Source organism: Pleurodeles waltl, chromosome 4_1, assembly GCF_031143425.1.
Source record: "Pleurodeles waltl isolate 20211129_DDA chromosome 4_1, aPleWal1.hap1.20221129, whole genome shotgun sequence".
NCBI classification, from domain to species: domain Eukaryota; kingdom Metazoa; phylum Chordata; class Amphibia; order Caudata; family Salamandridae; genus Pleurodeles; species Pleurodeles waltl.
Genome location: NC_090442.1, coordinates 206,977,480 through 207,005,142, shown reverse-complemented (window position 1 = coordinate 207,005,142; position 27,663 = coordinate 206,977,480). Strand labels below are relative to the sequence as shown.

At 42.3% G+C, this 27,663-nt stretch overlaps 1 protein-coding gene across 1 annotated transcript in view; it reads right to left on the bottom strand.

The window, feature by feature from the left end:
• The window catches only part of LOC138287580 (sodium- and chloride-dependent GABA transporter 2-like), a 769,612-nt gene that overhangs the window by 8,709 nt on the left and 733,240 nt on the right, over nucleotides 1–27,663 (bottom strand). Inside the window, exons 12-14 of the mRNA XM_069228139.1 lie at nucleotides 17,808–17,910; nucleotides 16,305–16,405; nucleotides 3,181–3,351 (exon numbers count right to left, since the gene is read on the bottom strand). Of these exons, the coding sequence (XP_069084240.1) occupies nucleotides 3,181–3,351; nucleotides 16,305–16,405; nucleotides 17,808–17,910 (375 nt within the window). The remainder of the gene's footprint in view (nucleotides 1–3,180; nucleotides 3,352–16,304; nucleotides 16,406–17,807; nucleotides 17,911–27,663) is intronic.

Here is a 27,663-nt window from a genome sequence, read left to right as displayed (position 1 = left end):
CAACTGACGCCGCCTTACCTCCACCGCTCCGCGGCAAGGACCCAACGCCTCTTTGTGAGGCTCTGTAAATGGTGCCAGCAGGGTCGTATTGTGGGAAACGACTCTGTCACGATGCGGCTTTAACATTAGATTGCAGCATTTGTGCCTCTAGGCACTATATTTTGTGTTTTTAAGTACTGAAGTCATATTTTTACTATTTTTCAAAACCTCGTGGTGTCCATTCTGTAGTGTTTCACAAAAAAATTACTGTGTGTGTTGGTACAAATACTTTACACATTGTCTCTGGGTTAAGCCTTTCTGATTGAGCCAAGCTACCAAGGAGGTGAGAATGGATTAACCAGGTGTGTTTCTCCTTTACCCTGACTAAAGTGAGGGTCCTTGCTTGGACAGGTGGCAACCAAAGACCCCATTTCTAATAATTGTGTTGTGTGTTTTACTTATTTACTGTTTTGTTGATATTAAACGTTTTACACACCTGTCTCCAAAGTTAAGCCTAACTGCTCATGGTCAGGGTTACCAAGGGTTGAGCCAGGATTAATTTTTTGAGACCTTGATTGGACCTAGTGGGGGGTTGTGGCGTATTGCTAAGTGTAAGTACTTACCTGCCCTTATCAATAATTCACTTTCCAACAAATATCAATCTCAATAAAATACAATGAAAAAGTGTTTAATTTTAGAAGCAATTCCCCTCTAAAACCTACTGCCATATATGGCTTCCACTGAAGACATTAATGTGAGTAACCAAATTGAAATTGCGATATTAACTGCTATGATGTAACAGTGGAAAACTAACGCTGGTTCCCGCAGTTGTAACATTTATTTTTCCATCCCATGCCTCCGCAGACACACCCTCATAGAGAAAAAAATCCACACTGACCAGCAGCTCTTAGGGAGTTGTTGTTAGTGCAACATCACCTCAGTTGAGAATGTGGACTTTAGCTTCAGGCAGGGAGGAGGCAGAACAGCACAGAGGGTGGTAGTAGCGGGCATCAAGAGTCCAAGTATTTTTTTAGGTGGGACATTTATATACAGAGAGCGTTGTGATTAGGGGCAGTGCATCAGGTAATTTTTATTCAATTTTGAAGGTGGGAGATTAAGGGGGTCATTATGACCCCGGTGGTTGGTGGAAATGTGGCGGTAGTACCACCAACAGGCTGGTGTACCACACTGACCTCCATGGCGGTAGCATCCGCCGGGCTGGAGATAACAATCTCCAACCCGGAGGCCGCAACTGTCCCGCAGGCGGCATTATGACCCTGCCTACCCCCATGGTTTTCGTGGAGTTCGTAACACCACGAAAACCATGGTGGTAGGCCCTACCAGTGACAGGGAATTCCTTCCCAGTCACCGGTAGGAGGCCCCCCCAAAACTCCCCAGACAACCCCACTCCTTCCACGTTACCCCCTTCCAACCCTCCCTCATACACGCACACTCCCAAGCACACACTGCGCATTCACGCACTCACTCACACAGGCATGCATGCATCCATTCATTCATGCACACATCACGCACACATCCGTACACACATCCAAACTTACACGCAGACACCCATTCACATTAGCATTCATACACGCATTTTCACACATGCACACACACACATGCAAGTAAAACTACACACTCATTCGCATGCATGCACACACTCACACATTCATGCACACACACCCACACACACACACAAACCCCCCCCCCAAGTCGGAAACCTGACTTACCTGAATCCAGGGGGTCTTCCGTCAGGGGACGGGACGGGGCACTGCTACCGCCAGCAGAACACTGCCAGGCCGTATTATTTTTCTTAATACGACTAGCGGCGGTCTACATGCGTGGCGCTGCTGGTGGTAGCAGCGCCACCTTAACACGGTCTGCCAGCGTAGCCACAGCCAGATTTCTGCCCTTCTTGTGGCGGAAATCTGTCTGTGGTCATAATATGGCCGATCGGTGTTAGCCGCAGTGACGGTCTTTTGGCAGCCGTCGCCGCAGTGGTAGGCGGTACTTAGGTGGTACTTACTGTCAAAGTTATAATTAAGGCCTAACTGTAGATTTTGGTGGGGGAGGTCAGCAGGAGCTAGGTTTTTATCTTTCAAAAGGAAGGCTTTTTCCTTTTCTCCTCTTCTCCTGCATAGATGTTGAAAACAGGAATAGATGATTTGAAGGGCCATACATAAGCTACCATTAAAGATAGACACAAAGTGAATACTGGGGATGTTTTTTTCACCTCAGGATTCATGAGTGACATGATAGACAACTCAAGGTTCACTCTCATAGTCTATATGGTGTCACTCAAATGTTCCTGGTTAAAAGCACACCCTTCACTATTATATGTCTCCTTTTGGTTCGGCGAATACCTCTGTAAACTCTCTAATTATTCTATGACATAGCCCATCCGGATCAACTAACCTAGCATTTGTCAGTTGACCAAGTTCCATTTTGGCTCCCTCACATTAAACCTTCCAATTATTTATTTGGTATTTTTGCCACAGATAACTGTGCATTAATTCTCCCTTTGCTATAATCATCTTTATTTTGTATTTCTGCCTTATTAGTCTCCTTTTTCACATTTTGCTCTACCCTCTCTCTGTGACTCAAAATCTTACAAAACATTATTGTTTGATGCACCCCCTTGATGTTCCATAAATAACAGCAATCTTGTGTAATTACAATGAATGGAGTCCACTGCTTTCTTCATCAGCATCAAACACACAGATCCACCTCCAACCTACCGCACTTTCCTGGCACTGCAAAACAAATGCAGGATTTGGCTGCCAGTTGCAAGGTTTTCTGGCCAGAACACAACTCTCCTTCTCTTAGGAGGACTACATTGGCTGTCAGTGACTGCTGTAATTGAGTTAAGGTTTTAACTCTGGCCCATGTTTTCTGGACTCTATACAGCTATCACAAGTGCAGATTCAAACCGTCAATGAAAATTCTAGGAGGGTGTGTTAGGACATTGTGTCCAGCAGTTCTTTTATGAAAATTATTCTTTTCCTCTGAGATCAGATGCCTCAAATGCAATAATTGTGAATAATGTTTTTGCCAGATAAAATGGTCAGTAGTTACTCTACATTTCTGTATTGAACCATGGTACATTTGACAAAAGGGATTTGGTCTATTGGTTCTGAGTGTAGGTCAATGCTTTTCAAGTTATGACAGCATACCTTTGACAAACCAGGTGTTAGAACTCACCTCAGTAAAAGAGCCTTTAATAGAGTAGATTTTATAGATGCTCCAGATTGGGATACAGACTATGGAGGACATTGTCAACATCCAGCCTACAGCATTGGCCCACCATGGGTATACATATGTTTTGTTGTACGTCAGGGGTGTATATTTAATCACAGAGAACAGGAAGGTTGCCTGTGGAGGAGAACAGAACGATATGAAGAGCATGATTAGAAGTGAAGGCATAGACCTGATCACAACAATATGCATCAGTAAACAACCAAAGAAAAACAGGATTATGATGAGGTCTTGTTTGGGTCACCCACAACACAACTTAAAGTGGACTGAGCTGTATGTTGACGTATGGGAATGAAGCTCTCCCTCTACACATCTTATTCATTGCCTTACTCTTTCACTCTACCCTCAGCTCTTTCATCTCCATATTAAATGATTTCAACAACTCTATTCACTCCTAATATATATGTTTCAGTGTAGAAGTTAATTGTAAGGAATCAAAGATATCTGAAGTGATTCTCCACTCCAGCTGTGTCTTTGTAAGTCACACTATGTGGGTTTTATAAATTATTACATTATAAATTATTACAATAAAGGCAAACTTCTGGGAGGTCTTTTGGCATCTCAAAGTAGACAACCTCTCTCTCTTGAATGGCTCAACTTACCAATTGGTTAGGCATATCTTCATGTGGGTTAGCAGATGCTAGGCCTTTTGTGTGGTGAACCCCAATTCTGTCCAATAAAGAATACCCTAAATGTAAGTAACTTGCTCCTAGACCTCTCTAGCAATGTATTGGACAACTTTTGAATGTGAGGAGACAGAGGAAAGTGCTGTTCTAATTTTCCAATAATGCACTGAAGCAATATTTTTACTCCTCTTGGATCATGAAAATATCAGACTACAAAAATGTCCACACTCTTTTTGTTGTCCACCTTCCTTTATCCTGGAGTTTTTTCTAAACCAAACTTTTACTTAGTTTCTAAGAATGTGTACTGCCTAGATGTATCATCTTGTAAATTGCGCCCGGTTCCCCTGGGAAGAGATTCCTGTTAACCAATGACATGTGAGCTCCCTTACAGTGGATCTTCTTTCATTCATCAAGTGACAAAAGATCTGAGTTCCACCATGCCTAGAAAAACATAGTCAGTGGGAAATAGGGTCCAGTAATGTCAGTTAGGCTCAAACTCAACATTATCAAAGTTTGCCAGGTGTAGTGTTTCACATTAAACATGTGAATTACCAGATACCTCTTCTCTAACTGAGAATGGTAGAAAAAAGAAGCAAAGTTCTTCAACGAAATAAAATGTAATTGAAGGAGTCTGTAGGATGTTATGCTTTTGGAAAGTCATTTCAGCAATCCTAGAGATGTTATTGCGCTTCTAGTCAACTCCTTGGAACATGGGTCCTGATTATAAATTAAGATCCTTGAGTAAACTGAAATTAGCATAAGGAATGGAATTCCAAGTTGTATGATAAATATAACACCAGTTGTTTTCCTCTGACGGAATTCAGCAAGTCAGGCCTACCAAAATGTGTCAAGGGAGGGGGTGTTCACTCCTTTTCAACTTTGTAGAAAAGAATCTACTGCTAGCGCACCTGGGTCTGGCATCCAACTTAAATAATGCTTGAAATGACTGGTAAATCTGCTCGCAAAGAGATCTATCTCTGAAGGACCCCAAATCTGATCTATTCACTTGAAGCAATCCAAATTCTACTGCCAATCGCTGTAATCCTTTAAAAAACTTAAATTCCAGGCCACAATTACATTTTCCTTTCGAGGCAAATACCCAGCTCTCATACTGATTTTGTGCTTGAAACAAAATAGTCAAAGTAATTTTGCTAATTCTGCCAATCTCTATGATCTTGTTCCCCTTAATCAATTTATATATGCCACTGCAGAAACATTGTCCATATTTAGCAATATTGCTCTTCCTTGTAATACTTGACTGAAACTCCTGAGAGCATAAAGTCCTGCTGTTAATGTTAAATAATATATGTGCTGTTCCTTTTCTATATTTGACAACAAGTCACCAGTTTCCTGTTCATCCAAACGTGCACCCCAACCTGCCATACTTCCATCCAATTTCAGAACAAAATCAGGAGTACAACCAAAAATTGTTCACCCATTCTAGGCATCCAGATTCTCCAAACACCAAATCAACTCCACTTTCGCCTCCTGATCCAGGCTTACTTTGTCTCCATGCCATAAGCCTGCTCACAAAGCTCCTGCTTTTACCCTTTCCAAGGCTGAATTAATGAAGGGGACGTGGAAAAACTGGCTGAATTGATAATGGTAACAGACCTATTAACCACGCTAATTCCCTTGGGGTCAAAACATTCCTTCCAAGGACAAAACTAATTTCCTTCATCTTGCTCACCTTCTTTTCTGGCAAAAGTAAAACTACATTGAGCATGTCTATCTGGAAACCCAGAAACTTCAAAGAGCAAGTTGGAATCAACACCAATTTTTCCTTGTTCAGAATGAAACCCAAACTCAGCAACAAACTCTTTACCACCTCCAAATCCTGAAGAAGTTGCTTCATAAATTGAGACATAATCAATATATCATCCAGGTAAATTATCAACCGAATTCCCCCCTCTCTCAGCTATACCACTTCTGTCCTCATCACCTTGGTGAAACACAAATGAAAGGCAAAGGAATTGATACATTTGATCTTTCCAAATGAACTGAAGGAAAGGTTGGCTGTCCTTTGCCATCGGTACTGCAAGATAGACGGGTGAAAACGCCAATCGCTGTAGTCCTGAAGATATCTGGAGCACCAATCTGCGATTGTGTTCACGTTTCCCGGAAGGTATTCTGCTCGTAGGGAAATCTGGTTTTGACCGAGTATCTCCAAGGTGATTTATTTACCGAACTGCTGAAAGGTTGTCCATCCGGAGGAGAATAGAACAACTTACCCTGTCTTTGGCAAAGGTTTGGAGCACAAAGGAACCTGCAAGAATCTCTAAACAGTTTATGTGCAGAGATGACTCCTCTCTTTACCATAAACCTCCAGTCGAGAACTGAGCGCATCTTGCGCCCCAACCAGTCCGACTTGCATCGGATTCTAAGACAAGATCTGGTGCTGTAGAGAATATTGCCCGGCCATTCGAGGCGTCTAGGTGGTCGAGCCACCATTGGAGTTCGATCCAGGATTCGTGATTTAGCAGGATTAGATCCTCGTATGTGAAGCCTTCGCGGAGATGTTGAATTTTTAGTCGCTGAAGCGCTCGATAGTGAAGGGGACCTGGAAATATGGCTTGAATAGATGAGGCTAAAAGGCCAATTATGCGGGCCAGACCTTTGATCGTAAGCTGTGATTTGTTGAGAACCAAGTGTATTTCCTTTTTATGTGGGAAATCTTTTGAGCCGGAAGATGAAGTGTAGCCTCGGTAGAGTCTATGAGAAACCCCAAAAATTCCATGTGATGGGACGGAATGAGGTTGGATTTGTCTTTGTTTATAAGAAACCCTAGATTTTGAAGGAGGGACACAAACATGCCTAATTGTTGTGTGAGTAAAGATCTGTCCTGGTGTAGAATTAAGAAGTCGTCTAAGTATAGTATAATTCTGACCCCTTGTGCTCTCAGGTGAGTTATCACCGGCTTTAATACCTTGGTGAAGCACCAAGGAGCTGAAGAAAGGCCAAAAGGAAGGCACGTAAAACGGTAAAATTGGTCCTTCCATTGGAATTGTAGAAATTTCCTGAAGGAATGATGAACGGGAATGGAGAGATAAGCATCTTGTAAGTCTAAACGAACCATCCAATCGTTTGTCAATAACGAATCTCGAAGATGGAGAATAGTTTCCATCTTGAAATGGCGATAAACCACAAATTTGTTGAAAAACTTGAGGTTTATGACAGGACAAACTTTTTTGTTCTTTTTTTGGACCAAGAAAAGCGTACTGGTGAAGCCTGAAGGATGAGGGAAACATGGCTCTATCGCGTGCTTGAGAATTAGAGAATGAATCTCTTGAGAGAGAAGAGTGTCTTGTTGTTTGGAAAATATTAGGGGTTTTGAACATGATGTTGTAAAGGAGCCGAGTAGAGTTCTATATGATAGCCTGAGACTGTCTGCAGAACCCATGGACTGCCAGTTTGTTATGAATAATGCCGTCCGGCCTCCCACCAACAATGCACCATAAAGAGGAACGCTTACCTGAGTTTTGTGAACCTCTGGATCTGAAGCCACGTCTGAAGGAACGATACCTTTGTGGGTAGAACTGTGGCTTGCACTCCTGTTGATAGGAAGTGGAGCCTCTGGTCTGGTTGACTGCACCTCTCTGGGTGTATCGGCCGGCAAAGCGGCTCCTGCCTTTGCAGGCTCTTCCAAAAACACGAGAATGAAAAATCTTTTGCATGGAAGACTGCGCTTTGTCCATAGAGGTAAAGGTTTGCACATATTTACTGAGTTCTTTTATGAAAGAATCTCCAAACAGCAAGCCGTTGGCTTCTGGACCCATCTCCTTAGCGGCGAGAGTATTGAGTTTGGGATCGATTTTTAGTAGCAAGCTTTTGCGTCTTTCTTGCGCCAATTGAGCCGTTTGTGTTGCCAAGTAGACAAATCGCCTGTTGGGCCCAACTGGAAAGGATGACCGGGTCAACTTTCTTGCCTTCCATTCTGGCTTCTTCTGCCAAATCTAGAATCCTGGTGAGAGGGCCAGAGAGGTCAAGCAACCTGTCTTGGCAGTTGGTCCAGGCTCTGTCAACACCTTTCTTGGGATCTTTCCCAAATTTAGTAAAGAACATTATCATATTTGGGTCAATGACAGGGGTATTAGTGATGTTGTTGGGAAGGGAAGGTCTAGGGCAGTCGGATTTGAGTCTATTACGTACCAATTTGTCTAAGGGTTGTCGAAGATTCTTTAAAACATAGTCAGAGACATGGTCACAGGGAGTCCATTCAGTGGAATTAGGGTGACGGATAAGGGACGGATCAAACATCGGTTGACCCGCAAAATCCAATAAGGTACTTTTTGGTTTGGTTTTAGAAGACTCTCCCAATATATTTAGAGAAGTTTTACGCCTCTTCTCCACAGGCCCTGACCAGATCATTATGTCTGGATCATCCTTATCCGTGTCTTTATCAGAGTAGGAATCACCCATATCGTCATTTGTATGGGAGAGGAAATACTGGAGGTGGACGGTTGGTTAGGGATGTTTTTTGACGGAGAGTCAGAGTTAACATCTACATTGTCTGTCTTTCTTTTCCTGGCTTTGGAAGGGGTAGCGGAGGATAATAAACATTTGACAGAGGCTTCAAATGTCTTGGAAAAATCAGAAATTGAGGAGGAAAACGCTTTCTGGACCGAGTCCTGAATAAAGGAATCTAAATCTTCTTTAAACTGTTGAGCCCCTTCGTCTTTGGAATAATTTTCCATGGTAAAGATTTTTTTTTTTTTATAATTCCAGTAAATTTTACAAATTTTAAATGTATAAATAGCCTATCTCTAACAAATAATTAATTAATTACCTACACTGTCAGAGGTAAAATGAGAAAATCATTTAAATGCGTGTGGCAGAGGCTTTCCAAAAGCCTGGAAATGGCCGCGCTAATTAATGCGTGACTGACCGGTCAAAAAACGAATTAGGGAACAGCTGGGCCGGGGAGAAGCTCACCGAAAGAATGTTGTTGTGGTTTGAGGCAGTCGCACTGATAAAAGCTTGACCGCAATGCCGCGAGGTGCTGAAAGAAAGAATCAGCTGTTCTGACGCGCGTTGAGGAAGACGCTGTCAGATGCTATGCCGGCTCGCGTCTGACAAGGAAAAACGCAGCCGTGCACAGCGCGCGCCCCAGGCGTTCACTTTGGAACGTTGGGGGCGCGATAAGAAAAACAACCATAAAGTGTGAAAGAGAGCTATAAAATAGACCCGTGTAGAAAAGGGTTGCTAAAAGGAAGCGCACAGTAATATATATATATATATACACAAAGAAACCATGTAATAAAGAAAGTACTAAATAAGCATAGTAAAGGCATATAAACACATGAGTAGAAAGATAGTACGTATCTTGACTGCAAGCAGCAAGAAAAGAGGACTTGTTGCTCTCAGCCAATATGTTTATACTTACCTATGACTCTGATTGGTTACCCACTGTATGACATACTTCAGTAGTTTCCCACCTGGGTTTGCTGGGATTTGTAGTTTATCTTGGCTGCTATTCAAATTAAAGCAAGAGAAGTTAGCACAATAGCAGCCTCTGTGCTTGTAATAAAATCCTTTGTGCTGCCAAGGACACCTCTCTACTGCGTGATGCATAGGACACCTAGCCTCATTGACTCTGTGCGGCCAGGGCCACGCCTCTTTTTTAAGGTGGCCTGACATTCCACTCCTCTTAGGAAATAACCTCCTTGCTCAATAGGTTTGGTCTTCCTCTTCTTTTTACCCCTCTTCTCACCACAGTCAGAAACACCTTCTGATAAAGTCCAATAATCATTGTCCGAACCTTTTTTCTCTTTTCTACTTTCCATCACCTTCTCAACAGTCTCCTGAATACAGGATTTCATTTCATGCTGAATTAACCTCTTTATGATTTCCTCGTTAATTCTCCCTTCTGGGATTTCTAATATTTCTTTTCCCTTCCTACTCATGTTACTAACTATTCTTTCACAGAATAATGCCTAAACAGAGGTAAAATTGACCACAATCCTTGTTTTCCTTAATGTCTTTTCAAAAATAACTCCTGACCTTACTTTCACCTGTAAACAGTCTTTCACCCTCCGAAACCGACACTGTAACTGTCTCTGGACAGATCACGTGTCAGTTAGGCTAAAATCAGCAACGTAAAATGCACTAATAATATTGGGATTAGCCCAATCTAAAATGGCAGCCACATCTCACGTGAGCTAAACTCACACGTTCACTTATGTCTTTCCTTTAATAATAATCAGCTGCTCACACTCGTGCTTCAGATTGAGAGCTGCACAAAGCAGCACAAAGGAGTCAAATCAGTAACCAGAGCATGTAGAGCCCAGCCTACCATCTTTCCAGCATGAGAAACCATGTTTTCACCTACGATGGCCCTCCTCTGCCTGCACACGACTCAAGGAATATTCTGTTTATTGCAGGAACTCACCTATGGAGGCTCTTCCGACACATGCAGCTACCTCACAAGATAGGCTCTGCTCATCTCTCACAACACGTGTTGAGAAAATCCTCAACGGACAAGTGTGCATGCTGAAATACGAATAATAACACTGCAACACAGCCTATGTATCAAAATCTGTTAACTTCTATTAACCGGCACCAAGCATACTTCTTAAAATGCTAAAAGCTCTGAAACTGGCCTATATTAAAAATATACCTACAAATATCACTATGAATCCCCCGTTTCCATAAATTGGAAACTAAAAGGCAAACTATGAATTCTAATACCTTAAAAAACACTTTATAATGCTTATCAATTATACACTATATAAACTGTATTAACCAAAATACCAATATATCAGTTTTACATCCATTCACAGAGAACAAAAATAAAAGTGCTTCTTATCTGAACGAAGAACAGCAATTAAAAGAGGATGAGGATTCTGTAAAGGGACATTTTATATGAAAGATAGTTCTAGTTCTGTATTGTTGAGGTTTTGTGATGTAATGTGTTCTTTGAAGGGCTGCAGGAGTAGCGTAAATTGATTTAATGCATTATGATAGCCTACAGTCTTGTAATGAAATCATCAAATCCTCAATCTCATTCTCATGAATTAGAATCTTGATCAACCATAACTTTAGGAGAGAAAAACACCAACTTGCCACTCCCAGAAGACAACGAAGTGGGACAACACAGTGATGAGTCTATACTCACTCAGACCCGATTGAGGAATAGCTCAGCAGACATTACCCCAGATCGGAAACCCCAGAAGAACGAGTCTCGCACTAGGCCAGAAGCCAGAGCCCAAAAAATCACAAGAGAATAAGTAAGTTTGCAAAAGCAATTACAGATAGCAGAAAAGGGAAAAACTACATCAGCCCAAGTAAATGCATCTTCAAATGAGCAGCTGAGGAAAACCTGATATGTGGTGATATTAATTGCAAGATGAACTAATTGACGATGAAACTTCAACTGAGTCGAAAACAGCATGGGATTGTTGGACATGGCCCTCTCTACAGTGCCCTCCCAAGACTCTTTTCCTTCATCCGTTCTGTTTTCTGAACCCTTTTTTTGGCTTCCAGTGCTAAAATGCTTGTGCGCCCTCTTTTGAACATGGTAAAATTGGCTTAGACCCAATTAGCACATTTAATGTACTTGTGAGTCCCCAGTAAAGTGGTACTAGATGTACCCAGGTCCTGTATTTTAAATGATACAAGTAGGCCTGCAGCACTTATTGTGACACCCACAAAAGCAGCTTTTTTAAGCCTGTTTCAGGCTTGCCATTGCAGCCTGTGTGCAGTTTTTAAATTGCCATTTTGACCTGGCAATATAAACCTTTTGCAAGGCCTAACCTTCCTTTTTAATATTTCTATATCACCCCTACAGTAGGCCCTAAACAGCTCGTAGGGCAAGTTGAGTCATAGTGAAAAAGATCAACATGGACGTTTATGTTTTACATGTCCAGGTAGTGGAAAAACTCCTAAATTAATTTGTCACTATTTTGAGGCGTACCTCTCCCATAGGGTAACATTTGGTTACCTTACATTTAATTAGTGATAGCTTTTGATTGGGAGCAGGAAAAACGTAATGTTTGGTGTCTGAGGAATTGTAACTTAAAACCCTCTTTACCCTCTTTAACAGTAAAGTCACATTTTAAGTCGCAATTCTAAAAATGCCACTTTAAGAAAGTTGGCATTTTCTTGTCCTAAACATTTAGCGTCTGCAGCCTGTCCCTGGGTCACATCACTAGGTGTTGTTGGCAGTGGGCCTTTGCATGTTCCGGGTCTTGGTGTTTGCAGGATGGGCCATCTCTGACTTGATAGGTATGGAGCTGTGACCTGCCACATTTGTACTTCAAAGGCACTGGCTCAGCTCACACTCAAAGGAATTCACTTTAGCCTATTGTGCCTCCACACAGACTGGGACCAAGGCAGGTAGGCAAGAAATTCCAGACACCTCTGGTGGGGGAGACTCCAGAAGCTTCTCCCTCTTCAAAGTGTGCACCATGAATAAAAATGGGACTCTCAGACTCACTCTTCAGTACATCCCCTGACCTGTGAATACTACAGAAGAAGGACACCCTGCTACTCTGCTGGTTTGCCCTGATTGCTGGGAAGGAGGACTGGGCATGTTCCCTTCACCCCAGGCTGAGTGGCTCCAAGGGTCAGCTGGGTGACCTTTTGTTCTGTGCTACAGAGACACAACAAGCTCCAGAGGCCTCCCTGCAACTGTTCAGCTGACCTGCTGCACTGAACAGGCCTGGACCTGCAATTGGACCTGCAAGAGCCCTGCTGGCCTCTGCTGGAGTGAGTTCCTGAACCCCTAGTGGTGGCTCCCAAGGTCCTGAGCCCTTGGATGGCATCAGAGAGAGCTCCTGTTGACCTAACTGAAAGTTTCATCATATCCAGTGAAAAGTGTTGTGAAGACACACAAAGCCTCACCACACAGTTGCAGTCTTCTCAGAACCAACATGAATGGAAGCCCAGCAAAGCCTCACCGCACAGCTGCAAGCTTCATTGGAACCGATGCAAAGACCCACAAAGCCTCATCACACGGCTGCCAGCTTAATCGGAATCGATGCTGATCAATACAAAGCCCCACAAAGTCTTGCAGCCCACTTGCCAGCCTCACCAGAACTGACCCAGAGCAACACAGAACCGATGACGCACAGGCCTGCAAAGTAAAACAGGGCGGAATGTGTACCAAGGCCATAAGGTAAAATCCTCAGCTTGCCAATCTTAGTCTGGCAGCTGGCCTTAACTTGGGACTTTGTCCCAGTCCAGCGTGACCAGGTGCCCTCAGCTGGCACTTTACACGTTTTGGCACTACTTTAACCTAAATCTTTAAAATTTGGACCACTGGGTCAGGGATGCTGATCTCCAGCACAGTGGGTCCAACCGCCCTGGCGGTACAGGCGGGGATGTGGCGGGTTGGCAGAGGCCAACCTGCCAGACTCATTATGTGGCAGTCTTCACCACCAGCCTGTCAGTGGTGATACCGCCACCGTGAGGCCCTATGTCATTTTCTAGCTCGGTGTGGATGGCACTGTGCCAATCCTATGCTTAAAAACATTGCTAGAAAAAACAGACATTTGAGGTAAGCAAATACAGAGTGTCGCTGGTGTTGCAGGGTGCTCTTTACTGGAGCTGCTCTCCACCTAAACGTGGGAACTACCCAGAGTTCTTTCTTTTGTTTTGCATGATGTATGCATCACTCTAACCCTGAACGGGTTTTGTTTTGTCCACCAAACCATCATGGGAAACAACTCTTGTAGTGTGCGTGTCATTTCGGATTTTGCTTTTGAAAAACAAAATCAATTTAAAGGTAGCCTTGCAACATTTCACGGAGTCATCTGTCAAACATTTGCAATGTTGAGAGGTACGCAGGACTGGCAGACATCTCTAAATGTGGAGGATAGTTACTCCATCAGGGCGACTGAGTATTTTACTCTGAATCATTAATAAAGAAAAGCTTGCCTTCCACGAGTTAAATCAGGCCAATAGTCCCGTCTCTTCTAATACTAAAGTGAAGTATATTTAAAGGGTAGACATCTACTTTTAAATTGTTGGTGAATATACACACAAAGGAGCAAGTTTGAAGATGCTCTCTGAATTTATCAGGTGGATCTGCCAAGATATGGCCTCCTTCCCCACCCCCAACACCCTAGATCTGCAAATGAGGAAACTTACACAGAGATATTGCTTACCTCAGGTGAGAACACATGGCAGAGTTTCGGGATTGTACGACGAAACAACAACTTCAAAAACAACTACTGCCTTAACAACGAGGTCGGAACACCGACCTCGTTGCTACTACTAATGATTTTACCACGAATGCCTTAACAACGATATTTCGTTGTAAAGGCATTCCTGATAAAAGCATTAGTAATAGGCACCATTCACCCTACATCCCTCACCCCACCCCTCCAACACCCCCAAAGCCTAAAACCCCCTAACCCCCCACCCACTCCCCAAAACCAAAAATGCCCCACCCCCCCAACCGACCCCAAAACCTAAAACCCCCAATCCCCACCCCCTCCCCAAAACCAAAACCAAAAACGCCCCACCCCCCCAACCCCACCCCAAAACCTAAAACCCCCTGACCCCCCACCCCCTCCCCAAAACCAAAAACGCCACACCCCCACAACCCCACCCCAAAACCTAAAACCCCCTGACCCCCCCCACCCCCTCCCCAAAACCTAAACCCACCACTTACTTTCGCCAACTCCCTTCTGTGTACCTTAACCATGCATGTTCGTTGTTCAGAACATACGTAGTTAAGGCACAAAAAAACTGAGTCGTGGTTAAAAAATGCGTTGTTGCGCTTTCATTAACCACGACTTTCGGAAAAAAAAAGTCGTAAAAAGGATGTTTTCCGAGTTTCGGTACTGGCAAATCTCATTTACATGGAAAACACGTTTGCATTTTTCAGTCTGTGCACGAGGAATGAGTTTAGCCTTAGAAATACATTTTTGCACACCTATGTTGGATATAGGTACATCAAAAATGTTTAATAATTAGCCCTAAAATAATAAAAAGTACCCTTATGGTTGTACAATTATATTTATTGATTTATTGACCTAGCGCTGCTGCTTGTCAAGAAGACCGTTTCTATGCATGGAAAGGTCCAAACATTGCTCAATGTGACACACTAGTAGAGCGTGACTTTGAAGTGGGTTAGAGTAGAGGTTGCAGCGCATCCACGTGAGTAAATAAGGAGGTTGAGAAAGCACCCCATTATGGCTGCATGGGATGGCCTGCTCTCTGCCTTCCAGGGTAACCCTGGTGGAGATGAAAGCTCTGCATGACTTGACACAGTGAGTGGCTTCACCACAGCACCTCCCCACAGAAGTTTGCCTCCCCTTTCTGTCCTCCCGCTCCAGCAAGTGGATGTGATTCAGCTGCGGCACTGATGCATAGACTGTCAAGCCTGTGTGTGAATCCCAACATGATCCTATCATCACCCCCCCTCCAATGCAAGGGATATGTATTTAGGACTGCAACATTCAAGTGCTGTTTGTTTTTAACGGCTCACATTTGGGTTTGTGTTATATCAGTTATGCATAGTCAACCATTGTGAAATCCAGGTACAACTGTTATGGCTGGAACACAGCATGTTAACAGCAATTTATTGTTTTTTTATTGATGTTGCTTGTCATTTATGCTGTAGCAAATACTGTCAAAATTAAATTAAGATGGTTTAAAAATGTACTGTATACAGTAACTCATAAAAGAAAATTCTAAGTTATTAAAAAACACTCACTCCACCATATGCATTCATCCCAGGCAACCTCATCAACATTCCACTCAAAGCATCATATAGCAAACACTGTATCTGTACACTTCATTTCCTTGTGATCAATGCGTGCATCATAGTCTGCCTTGCAGCAGACATGGAAGTCTTCGCCACAATTCAGAAGGTTGATGACATTTTTATAAAAGAGATCTTGATCTCCCCAAAACGACCCCATCTTTGATTTCCTAAAAGAATATCGTACCCAGTCCTTCAACAAGACAAATGGTTGTCTACTAATTTATACAGACCTTCCCACCCCAGCTACAGCAGATCTTCATTTACTATCAGCTTTTCTGACATATCCCTCAGTAATAAAGAAATACCACCCCTTTTCACCTGATAGACAAACCACAAAACCCAATGCAACTTTCAACCCTGCGATATTGATGTAATCAGTGGCTAGTCCAGCTCCCCTCTCAGAAACAAGCATTCCCCTCCTAGATTCAGTCTCATTGGATATCTACCTTTCATCATGTACACCGCTCCACTGCCATTCGGCTAGGTTTGGTTCACATACCACATACAAATACATGTACTATATCCCTGAAAGAGCTTTACAAAATCAACCTTTGTCCTAGAAAACATTTCTGCCTGTTAACGTCTCTTAAGAGTCTTTCTTAAATGTTTTTTTCACCTTGGTTCAAATTTTTTCCTGAACCCAAAACACTAGTGCTTCACTACTCTATCTCCTTTGAAACTGTATCCGCCTTCCCTCTTATCACATAGTCTCTGGCTCCCTGGGATCTTACCAGGCATACAGCTGGTGTCACAAATCGCCAGCAGTACTTGATCATCGGTAGTGGCTGGTAGCCAATCATGTGTTCAATATCTAAATAGAATTTATCAGCACCTGGAAAAAATTTGAAGAATTGTTATATGAACAGGAAAATGGGAACCAATAAAATGCAAGCATAGAGCCTTACTGTGAAGAGATTAGGAACCCTGGTTTAATGAGGAAGCGGTGGGTAGCAGACATCTCAGAAGTTTTGGTAGTGCCTGGAGAAACTTGCTTCTAGTACATACCAATCAGAGCAGCTTTAACATCTAGTCATCTGGTGGTGTTGTCACTTCACATTCACTGACAAGGTATGTGAGGCCTGTATAATGGCCATTGTACCCCCTGCGCCCTTTCATTGTGATTACCCCTTCTTAGCAATACTCACATTTGATATGATGCCCTAGTTCAGGATTCAAGGTTCATTTCCCATCTGCCATATACAGGTTTGGGGATTTAACTTTTCTTAACTGTTGACCATAAGCAAATATTGCACAAACTTGTATACCTCAAGCAATCACATTCTTACCAGTAAAGTGATGTGTATATGCTAGGGGTTGGGGTAACCTGCATAATTCCATGTAACGGAATCATGCAGAATTACCAAAACATTCTGCAAGATCACAAAGAAATAGACAAGAAGAGGAATTTTGTGCTATTTTCTTAGTGCAAAAATGCCTCCTCACATCCAAAATGGATATGAGAATGCATTTTGTGCTAAATGCAACAGAACATGATTAGTGAGCATGAGTATCACTTGCACTCTCTAAATGCACACTTCGGGTAGGATTTTGCCCCACTTACGCCTGCCATTTAATGCTATTTTCTTAGTGTAAAATGCATCATTGAGTCAAAATAGTACTAAATGCAACAGAACATGAACAGTGAGTGCAAGCAGCTACTTGTGCTCACTATGTGTGCTCTTGAAGCAGGATTTATTCACCCAAATTACTCTTAACTACGCTAACAAGCGTAATTGTTTTACTATCAGTAATTCTGCATTAAAGAGTAGCGTAAAATTACCAAAATTACTCTGATTACTCTGGCATAATTGAAATCCCACCCCTAGGCCTACCTAGCAAATGGGTCCAAGGTGGCTGCAACTTGAAAATTAGGAACGAATATGCTCCCATCAACAGTTTTTGTAACTATTAGGAAAGCTTTGCATAGCATTCATTCAATTGTTTTAGCCTGTCATTGATTTTGAAAATTCTCAGCACATAAAGTGGTGATTTTAAGAAGAAAAATGCAGACAGAAATTTCAGTACAATTGCCTAAGGAGGAGTTTGGCATGATTTTGGCTTTGTCCCCTGGCCAGACTTGCCATACCCAAAGTGGCTCACTGCTAGGGAATTTGTATTGACCTCAATCTGATATATGGGTTGCCTGGATTAATGTTTCAAAGTGATCTGATAGAACATGAATTAAACCATCCTAATATGAAACACTCTTACCTATAAGTTGTATCATCACTCACCATACACCCAGCCAATGCAGATGGTTTCAAAAATTGCAAAGAACAGGAGACACATTCCACTGGCAGCGTAGTAATCAAAGAGCTGGAATACGTACATCCCGCCCTAGAGTGATACAATGGAATGGAGAAAGGTGAGTTAGAAAGAAGTTTGAGTAAGGGTCACAGAACAGAAAGAACATGCTGATTAATGTGAGTAATATGTGTTGTAGAGGATACAATGAAACATTACAGTAGAGCATGCAAATAAAGACTACATTTAGAAGAAGCATGAAGCTCACAGAAGGGAGGGAGGGTGGGGATGTTGGACATGTAAAAGGAAAAAAGATGATAAGAAGGAAAAGGAAAATAAAAATCAAAATCAAAAAGGTAAATGGAATGAAAACTGGAGAAGGTGTGGAAACGAACAGAGAAATGATAAATAGGAGATCTAGTTGGCCAGATAAATATAAGAAAGAGTAAAAGGAAAGAATTGCACAGAAGATGAGGGAGAACTAGGAGGAGGAAGTGATATGTGACAATACATTAATGGGTTATAAGGAGAAACAGGCAAGTAGAAAAATATAAACAAAATTGATGACATCAAAGAACATGATTGAATAGACACGAGGCGAAGTAGGCAGGGAAAGAAAGAAAGGAGTATTTAGTACATCCACACAGACATTTATAGAGTCAAACAATAGGATAAGAATTCAAAAGGCAAATAGGTAAGAGCTCTAAGTGGACATAAGAGGTGAAGAAATTGAAATAGTGATTAAAGGAAAGAGAAGAGGCAGACTGATAAGACTGACAGAAGAAAAGCAATGTTTGAAGAAGAAGGAAAGAGAACGAAGGCAAGTATGTGTAAGAAAGGACAAAAAAAAATGAAAAAAGAGTCATGAAAAGGAGCTAGAGCATGCTCAGGTATGTGTGTTTTCTGTTTTGCAGTAATGTGTGATATTTTCACGAAACAGAACTATAGGCGAACCAGCCTATAGGAAAATCAGAAGACATCTCAATAGGCTGGTGCCCATGAAAGGTTGACACCGTAGGGTTGGGATAGAGGCAAATTTGGCTCAAGTTCATGGGTTCTTTGCTGAAGCATTTTGAGCGACATAGGCCCTGCCATCCAAGCTAAAGGTCCTTTTAAGTAAATCATTCAATTTATCTATCCATCAACAGATATTTAAATAGCGTTAATGCTGGAAGGTGCCTTGTTGAGTTTCCTTCTCTTCTCCAAATTCTCCAGTTCCGCCACCTGCCATTGAACAATTCTCGAAGACTGATTCACATATACAAAAAATCTACTGCTGTTGAGTTTTTTTCACCTGTCACATCTTTCTTTAATGGAAATCAGTGTTACCATGCACTGCCATTTACCAGGATGCAACTGAGTGAACTGGTTGCTAGGATGTCAAGGCAGTGTGTTCCTGCCCTGTTTTTGTTTGGCAAGGCTCCTTTAAGCTGGTTGAGCTGACAAGCTCTGGGTAATGCACCTATGCTCAAGGACTGGCATTGGGACCTGAAATGACTTCTGAGCAATATTTCCTTCACCTCTAACTGTATGTGTTACTCTTTACTGATGAAGGGAAACTATCTGGAAATATGAGCTTATGTCTTGAGATAGTGAGCACTGGCTGCACCAACCATGGTGAAAACAAAAGATTTACCAAATGCATGTGAGTGAACTGGGTGCTGGGATGTCAAGGCAGTGTGCTCCTGGCCTGTGTTTGCATGGAAGAGCATAAGTAAGATGATATAGTGTTGATCATTGGTAGTCCCCTGTCCATCATATCCTCATGATGGTGGCCAACAGAACGTGGATGTTCTCTCATTCCTACTCACTTCATCAGGAACTAAGGTTTTCTTTTTGATTATACTCTTTCCTTCTCACCACAAACACCTTGTATTGCTGAGAACCGCTTTCCCTACATTTGAATGCTAAGAAAGTTCATGCCTATTGTGCTGCTGAAGGGCAGTATAAACATATACAACTTAGTAATTGTCTGAACTAGAGCAAGTAGTTTATCTGGGCTTTCTCCAGTATCCTCTTTCTAGGCTCCATATTCTGTGAAATGTTGCTACTTGATTTATCCAGGGAAGTTCTTGACAGTCATCTATAGTCGAACATCAGGCTAGGCTACACTGGCTGCCTACCTGCAAAGACCCAATGTCCAAGCCACTCTTCCTCTGATTAGTGGTGGAACATCTGGGCCAACAGGACTAGCAGCAGTATTTAGGACTTTCAAAGACACTTAGCAAGTGCTTGTAACACTCCTGGTTGCTTCAGAATTTTGCCTGTGGTCAGTTTGCTCACACTACATGGCATATGCCAACTGTTGTTTTCTCCCTTTTTTGTTCCTGCGTCCCTCATCATTCATTTTCCTCCACAAACCTTTGCTTCCCAACAACCTCTCTTGCTGCCTTTCCTTACCTTTGCATTGGATTCTCAATGATGACTATTCCTCCAAGGTCCTACTGCTGCTAAACCCTCACCACAGCCATCCATACTGTCCTCTTGTATCCTGGTAGGACCTGGGCTAGTTACAGTCTTCCTTTGTTAAGCAAGAGGTAAGCTGCTATGTTACTTGATTCACATGTTTATATTTCAAGTGTTTATCGCAAATTGTCCTAATTATTGTGTTGTGTTCTGTTTTCATGTCAAAGGTTAGCGAGAGGTGGTTCTGTGAAGATCCATGGTTTCTGACAGGCTCCATCTTGAACCAGTGTTTCCGGTGTCTTACACCTGGACCCATTATTTCTGGTTCCTAATTGAGGTATTGACATCCACTGCCTTAACTGGCATGGGTAGATAATTGGGACATCTGGCGACATGCTTTGAGTTTGTAATCCTCAAAGCAATCCTGACACACTTGTTGCCTCTGTTCTGTTCTACTCAATTTTCTTTGTGTTCCTAAACTCCACATTATTTTCTCCTGTGTGGCTGCTTAATATTACAACTGGCACCACAGCCCTTTTTAGGACACTAATCTATCCAACTACAACTCTATGAAGCTCTCTAAAACCCAGGTTTTTTCTCCCTGATCCAGTTTATTTTATATATTTCTCTCAGTACCCTGTATGATCCTAGAGGCAAGATATCCCTCGTGGTAGACATAGTAAATAAGGGCCACATGTACCAATGTTTGAATTGGCGGAGTTTGAACAGTCTGTGGCTTGCTAGACTAGCACTAGGGCTACCCTCATATACCATCTGAGTGGTAGATTCTGATCAGAAAGGGGTAAATAGGTCCTGTTTAGTATGGCCAGAATGGTAATAGAAAATACTGCTTATTGGTGAGGTTGGATTTTGCATTACTATTTTTGAAATTCCACTTTTAGAAAGTGAGCATTTCTCTGCACTTTAAATCCATCTGTGCCTTAGAGCCTATCACCAGTCCATGTCTGGGCTTCGGGCCAGATGTATCAAACATTTTGGTATGTATCAACTTGTCACCGAATCGCAAATTGGATTTGTGACTAGATACCAATTCGGTATTAGGAAGGGGCGTGAGAAGGGCGCCCCATCCTAATACCGAATCGCAGAGGTATGTATGAATGTTTTGTGACCTAAATGTGGTCTCAAAACATTTGCAATTTGCTGCCCATTGAAAGTAGGTGGTAACCCATTTGCAAAGGGGAACCCTCCCCCTTTGTGAATGCATACCCAAAAACATTTTTTAAGAGCAGGCAGTAGTCCTACTGACCACTGCCTACTCTTCAAAAATGAAAAGAAAACTTTTCATTTTTCTTTTTAAAACGCATTCCGTTTTCCTCTAAGGAAAACGGGCTACATTTAAAAAAAAAGATTGCTTTATTTGAAAGCAATCATGGACATGGTGGTCTGCTGAGCCCAGCAGGCCATCATCCCTGTGATTGTAGCTATTGGTTGCAAATTGCGGACTACCTCTTGAATATTAATGAGGTAGGTCCATTTGCAAGCCCTTGCGAATCGCTATATGAAACCCCTGGAGTTTCATACATTCCAATAGCAATTACTTAATTGCAATTCACAAAAAATCATAATTTGGTAATCGCTATTGGAAAGAAAAATACATTTGGCCCTTCATCTCTTCAGGGAAACTCCTTGGTCGTCAAAAATTGATGCACAGCCTGCTGGAAATGACGCACAGCCTGCTCTTTGATTAGAACATCGCCACACAGCTGAACCAGAATGACGCAGTCTGATTTCCCAAACAAAAATCGATGCAGCACCTGCACCGCGACCGGAAATTCGACACATGCCCCTACCAGATCGACGCACAGCGGAGCCAGAACAACGCAGCCCGACTTCCGGAGTGAAGAATCGATGCAGCACCTGCCGTGCAACAAAAAATTTGACGTATCTCCTACCGGATCGACTCAGCGCCTGTGACTTCTTTCCACATGCACAGAATTTTCCTCACATTGTCCTGGGCATCCAAAGATCCCCGCATCACAGTGAGGAACCAAGACTGCATGCCACAAATCGAAACAAAGTCTATTGCAGAATGGAACAGAAAAGACGCATCGTCTGTGCCGCATCAGAAAAGCAATGCACACCTTATTTTTCCACACATCTCCTCTGCGTTCTTCATGCATGGTAATTTGGACGCAAACCAGGTAGTTTGTGCAAACAAAAGACAGCTGTTGATTTGTAAGATCTAAGACTCTTTTTAAACTTGCAAATGTGATATTTAAACTTATGCTTATTGAATCTTGATCGCTTTAATTTAATCAGATAAATAACTTATATTTTCCGAAACATGTGTGGTGTATTTTTGTGGTGTTTTCACTGTGTTATTGCATCTTTATTGCACAAATACTTTACAAATTGTCTTCTAAGTTAAATCTGACTGCTCAGTGCCAAGCTACCAGAGGTTGGGCACAAGATAATTTTTATTTTGTGTGACTTACCCTGACTAGGATTGTGGTCCCTATTTGGACAAAGGTGAATATCTCTGCCAACTAGAGACCTCCTTTCTAACAATAACCTTTTAGGTTGGAGACATCAAAGGGACATGGGGAAAATACTAAATACAAATTCCAAACGGAAAGTGTTAATATTGGCGAGTAACGGATTCTCATATGAGATAGTTTCTAATTTTCTAAAGTTTTTGGAGATGATTTAGGGTTACTAAAGAATTTTGAACATAGAATTGTTCTCAAGAAGGATGCAATGCCATGTGTGTATAAAGTAAGGAAAGTTCCTCATATGACGTTAGTACCACTCGAACGAGAATAAAAATTTTTTTTAAAAAGAGAAATAATTGAAGAAATTGAGTGCTCAGAGTGGTTGCCCCCCATGGTTCCAGCACCAAAGGATGGGGGTAAAGAGATATGTATGTGTGTTGGCCTGAGAGGATAAAATAAACACATCTGGGTTGATCCTCAACCATTACCGACTACTTCCGAAACTCTGGAATTAATCAAAGATGCTAAGTTATTCAGTGTGATGGATTTGTCCTCTGCTTACTACCAGGTTATGCTCCATCCTGATTCTAGGTCATTAACATAATTTGTAACCCCTTTTCATTCATTCGGATGCATTTTAGACTGGCTTCTGCTGTGGCATGCTTTCAGAGGGTCATGAAGAAAGTGTAAGAAGGGTTGAACAAAGTTTAGATTTTCCAGGGTGATATTTTGGTGATAAAACCAGTGTGAACATGATGAAATATTGTGGGAGGTGTTGAAGCAGTTACAGAATGAAGGCTTCGTAATAAAAAAGGAAAAGTGAAAGTTCAAAGTATCCACTGTAACTTATCTGGGTCACACTATCTCTGGTGAAGGTATAAGTCCAAAAATTGTTTTGGCAAACAGTATTGTGGAAGCTCCCAAGCCAGAAAACAAAGATCAAGTACGATCATTTATTGGTTTGGCTGAATTTTGTTCAGAATTTATCCAAAACTTTGCTAGTGTTTCTCAGCCATTGAGGTTGCTGCTAAAGAAGGGTGCCCAGTTCAACTGGACAGAAGAATGTGATCAGTCTTTCGACAGTATTAAATGCAGCATTAGAAAATTACCAACTTTGGGACATTTTGATGATCACAGGAAAACAATTTAATTGACCGATGCCAGTCTGAAGGGTTTTGGTGCGGTTTTAGCCCAAATGGTGAATGGTGAAATGAAGGTATTAGCTTTTGCTTCTCACTTGTTAAAAGGTGCTGAAGAGCATTATTCAGTTATTGAACGAGAGGCCTTAGCTGTATATTAGGCAATTATCCACTTTAACTTTGTTTTTCTAGGGAATACCATTTGGGGTTAAATCGGATCATCTATCACTTACTCGTATGTTGTTATGTAAGGAGATGGAGAATGTATCCCCTAGGATCAGGAGGTGGTTAGATGGATTGACCAGTTATAATTTTACAGTTGAGTATATACCTGGGGCAGGGAATGCAATGGCAGATTGTCTCCCTAGACTGCCGATCAACCAGAGCGTAGATGTGTGTGAAGAAGTAGCTGTAGATTGGGTATGTGAATCAGCCCTGGGTAAAGTGAGTAGGATAATGCTATTTCAAACGACTTAAAATTATCTACATTAAAGGAACTCATTGTAAATGGTTGGCCAAACAAGAAAGATATACTAACTAATTTGGTGGAATTTCTTTGTGTAAAAGACAAGCTTAGCATTAGTGATGGGAAAGTATTAAGTATTAAGGAGGTAATGGGTGGTACCTCCTGATGTTTTGAGAAAGAAGTTAATTAACTTCGCTCATAAAGGAAATTTAGGGAGAAATTTAACCAAGGCTCATTTGTGTGAATGGTATTGGTGGACAAAAATGGATCAAGAGATTGAAGTGGTGGTAAAGGATTGCTGGAATTCTGCGAATAATGACAAAACAAAGACAACTTACACAGTTCCTCTGTCACCTGTTGATCTTCTAGCCAATGATGAATGATATGTTATGTTCCAGTTTGACTATACCTGTAAGTGGGTGTTCCCAAAGTGTGTGGCTAAAGTAAACACTAAAATAGTAATCACATTTTTAAAAGAAGAATTTTCTGGGGAGGGTGTTCCGAAAACTCTTATAACTGATAATGGGGTACAGTTTGTATCCCAGGAAATGAAACATTTTCTTAAAAAATAACTCATTTCAAGACAGCCTTCTATTCACCTCAAGCCAATGGTTTAGCAGAGAGTATGAATAAGATAATAACAAAAAATTGTGCACAGGGTGCACTCTTGAATAAGACATCACTAAAAGAACTGTGGCGAGAAACCTAGTCGGCACACTGTGTCTCTCCTAATAGTGTAATATCTATATCTCCATTTGTTTCACTTAAAGGTAGGAAACCACACTGTAAACTCAATCCTGTGTGACTAAAAATAAGTGGGGAACAAAATGTGGACTTTCCAAATGATCAGCTTGTTCTGCGTAGGAGGGAACATCAACATAAATATAAAACTCAGATTTAGTGAAAAGACCTATATAATAAGAAAGGGGCGTTCAACATTCATGGGTCCTTTTGTGATAACTTCTCTTAAAAGGAATTTTACACGCAGGGGATGTCTGGAGTATATCTAGAATAACAAAACGAAATGAGGTTGGTTCAGGAACCATGCTAAAAAAAAGCCATGAGGTGGAGGATTTGAATGATGATAAAGAGTTTTTGTTAAGAAGAGAGAGATTGTCAGAACTAGGGTAGTGCCCGCTCCAATCAATGTGGTACAAGTTCTTCAACGTACATGTTTGAGACATTGGTGCAGTAAGGCACGTGAGGCTGCAGACAGAGCACTTTGGTGGTGGCACTGTCATCGCATGTGTTAGAGAGTCTAGAGAATCAGTCGAGTATATCTAGTATTCTACAAATAATCTGAGCTGTATGCAAATTACCTTTTGCTTGAGCCTATGCTTGTTGATTGTCCTTGACATTATTATTATTACACAGACTTATGCTTGTTTTACCTTTTGCATGAACCTATGCTTGTTGACTGCAAATAATCTGAGCGGCATGCATAAATTACCTTTTGCATGAGCATATGCTCATTGATTGTCCTTGACATTATTATTACACAGATTTGTGCTTGTTTTTTTATGCTCTCTCTAGAGGTTTCCATAGCAACCAGGTTGGGTGTGTCCAGACCATAAAGCCTTCCACACCCAGTACCCAGGTGCTCACTATTCCTCCAGAGATTTCCGGTTTTTGTCCTTCGTCAAGCTGTGGCAGACCTTATCTCTCTCATCTTTGAGACAGTGCTTTCTGGAGGTTGATTTCTATGTTTATTGAAGAACAAGTTGTGCTCTTAGTGGTGAGATGTTATCTTAATTAGATAAACAAAGGGCATTTGCTGAAGTTTGCTGGCAGTCTGAAATATTTATTGTTCTTTTCCTGTTCCGAAAGATATGAAGTTACATAACTAAAGGACCACTGTGAATAGAACAAAGGGGTTCATTATGACCATGGTGGTCGGGGTTAATATGGCGGTAGTACCGCTAACAGGCTGGCGGTACATACCGCCATGTTATGAGATTGATGGGTTGGCTGCAGCTAACCCGCCACTTCTCCACTCATCGCCATGGCGGCATGAGCCGTTGGGCCAAAGATGTCTATATCCAGCCCGGCGGCCCACAGAGTACTGCCCATGGCTTTATGATCTGGCCTCCCGCCATGGTTTCCGTGGCATTAGCAATGCCATGAAAACCATGGGGGTTGTCCCTATCTGTAACAGGGAATTCCTTCCCTGTCACTGGTAGGTGGTCCCCCCCCCGAACACTCACCTGATGCCCCCCACTCTATTCAAACTTACCCAAACACCCATCCCCATACACACACTAACCCTCACCCGATACACAAACTAACACTTCACCCCCCTCTGATCCACAAACACCCCCACCCCCTCCGATCCACAAACACATCCCTCCACCGCCTCCGATCCACAAACACACCCCCTCAGATCTTTAAACACACACCACCAACCCCTTCAATGAACAAACACCCTCCCACCCCCATACACGCTCACACCGCAGACACGCATACACCACACAACTGACCCCACAGCCACACACGCACACATCACCCCTTTGCCCCCACCCCCACCAGTCATAGCGCCCCTCACCCCACACCCCCTCCCCGCATACATGCACACACTCACATGCACCAGGCACACACCCATTCACTAACTCTGCCATGCACACACTCACACACACACTGCATACATGCATTCATACATGCATACTTACAGACATACTGACACATTCTTATACAATCACCCTGACATGCAGACACTCACTTCACCATTCTTACACGCATTCACTCACACGCACACACAGACGCACTCACACACTCAGACACACATACACACACACACCACCACCACCTTCCCAGCCCCTTCCCCTGTCAGAGGCCCAACTTACCTTGTCCCGCGAGTAGGTCATCTGGCAGGGAACGGGAAGGGGTGCTGCTACCACCAGCAGCGCCCTGCCAGCAGAACACTGCTAGGCAGTATTTCTGGTCAAAATACAGCTGGTGGTGTTCTACTGGCAGGGCGGTGCAGGTGGTAGCAGTGCCAGCCTACCACCATCCGCCAGCATAAGCACTGCCAGATTTCCGCCCTTATTGTGGCAGAAGTCAGGCAGTGCTCATAATATGATGGACGGATGGTCGCTGTCGTGTCGGTAGATTGGCATCAGTAACGGTGGCGGTAGGTGGTATTTACTGCCAATGTTATAATGAGGGCCAAAGTGTCTGCTTTTAACTATGTATCTGTATTGCAAGGAAAATTCAGAGGAAATTATTTCTTCCATGTAAAGGATATTTGTGTTTTGGAACGAGGATACTAACTTAAATGTTTTGGAAGATTACTCTTTATTTAAGACAGGATATTTTAGAAATGCAGAATATTGCTGAATTGTCTAATGATTTTCAGCTTTAACAGTATCTTTAGAACACTTAGCTT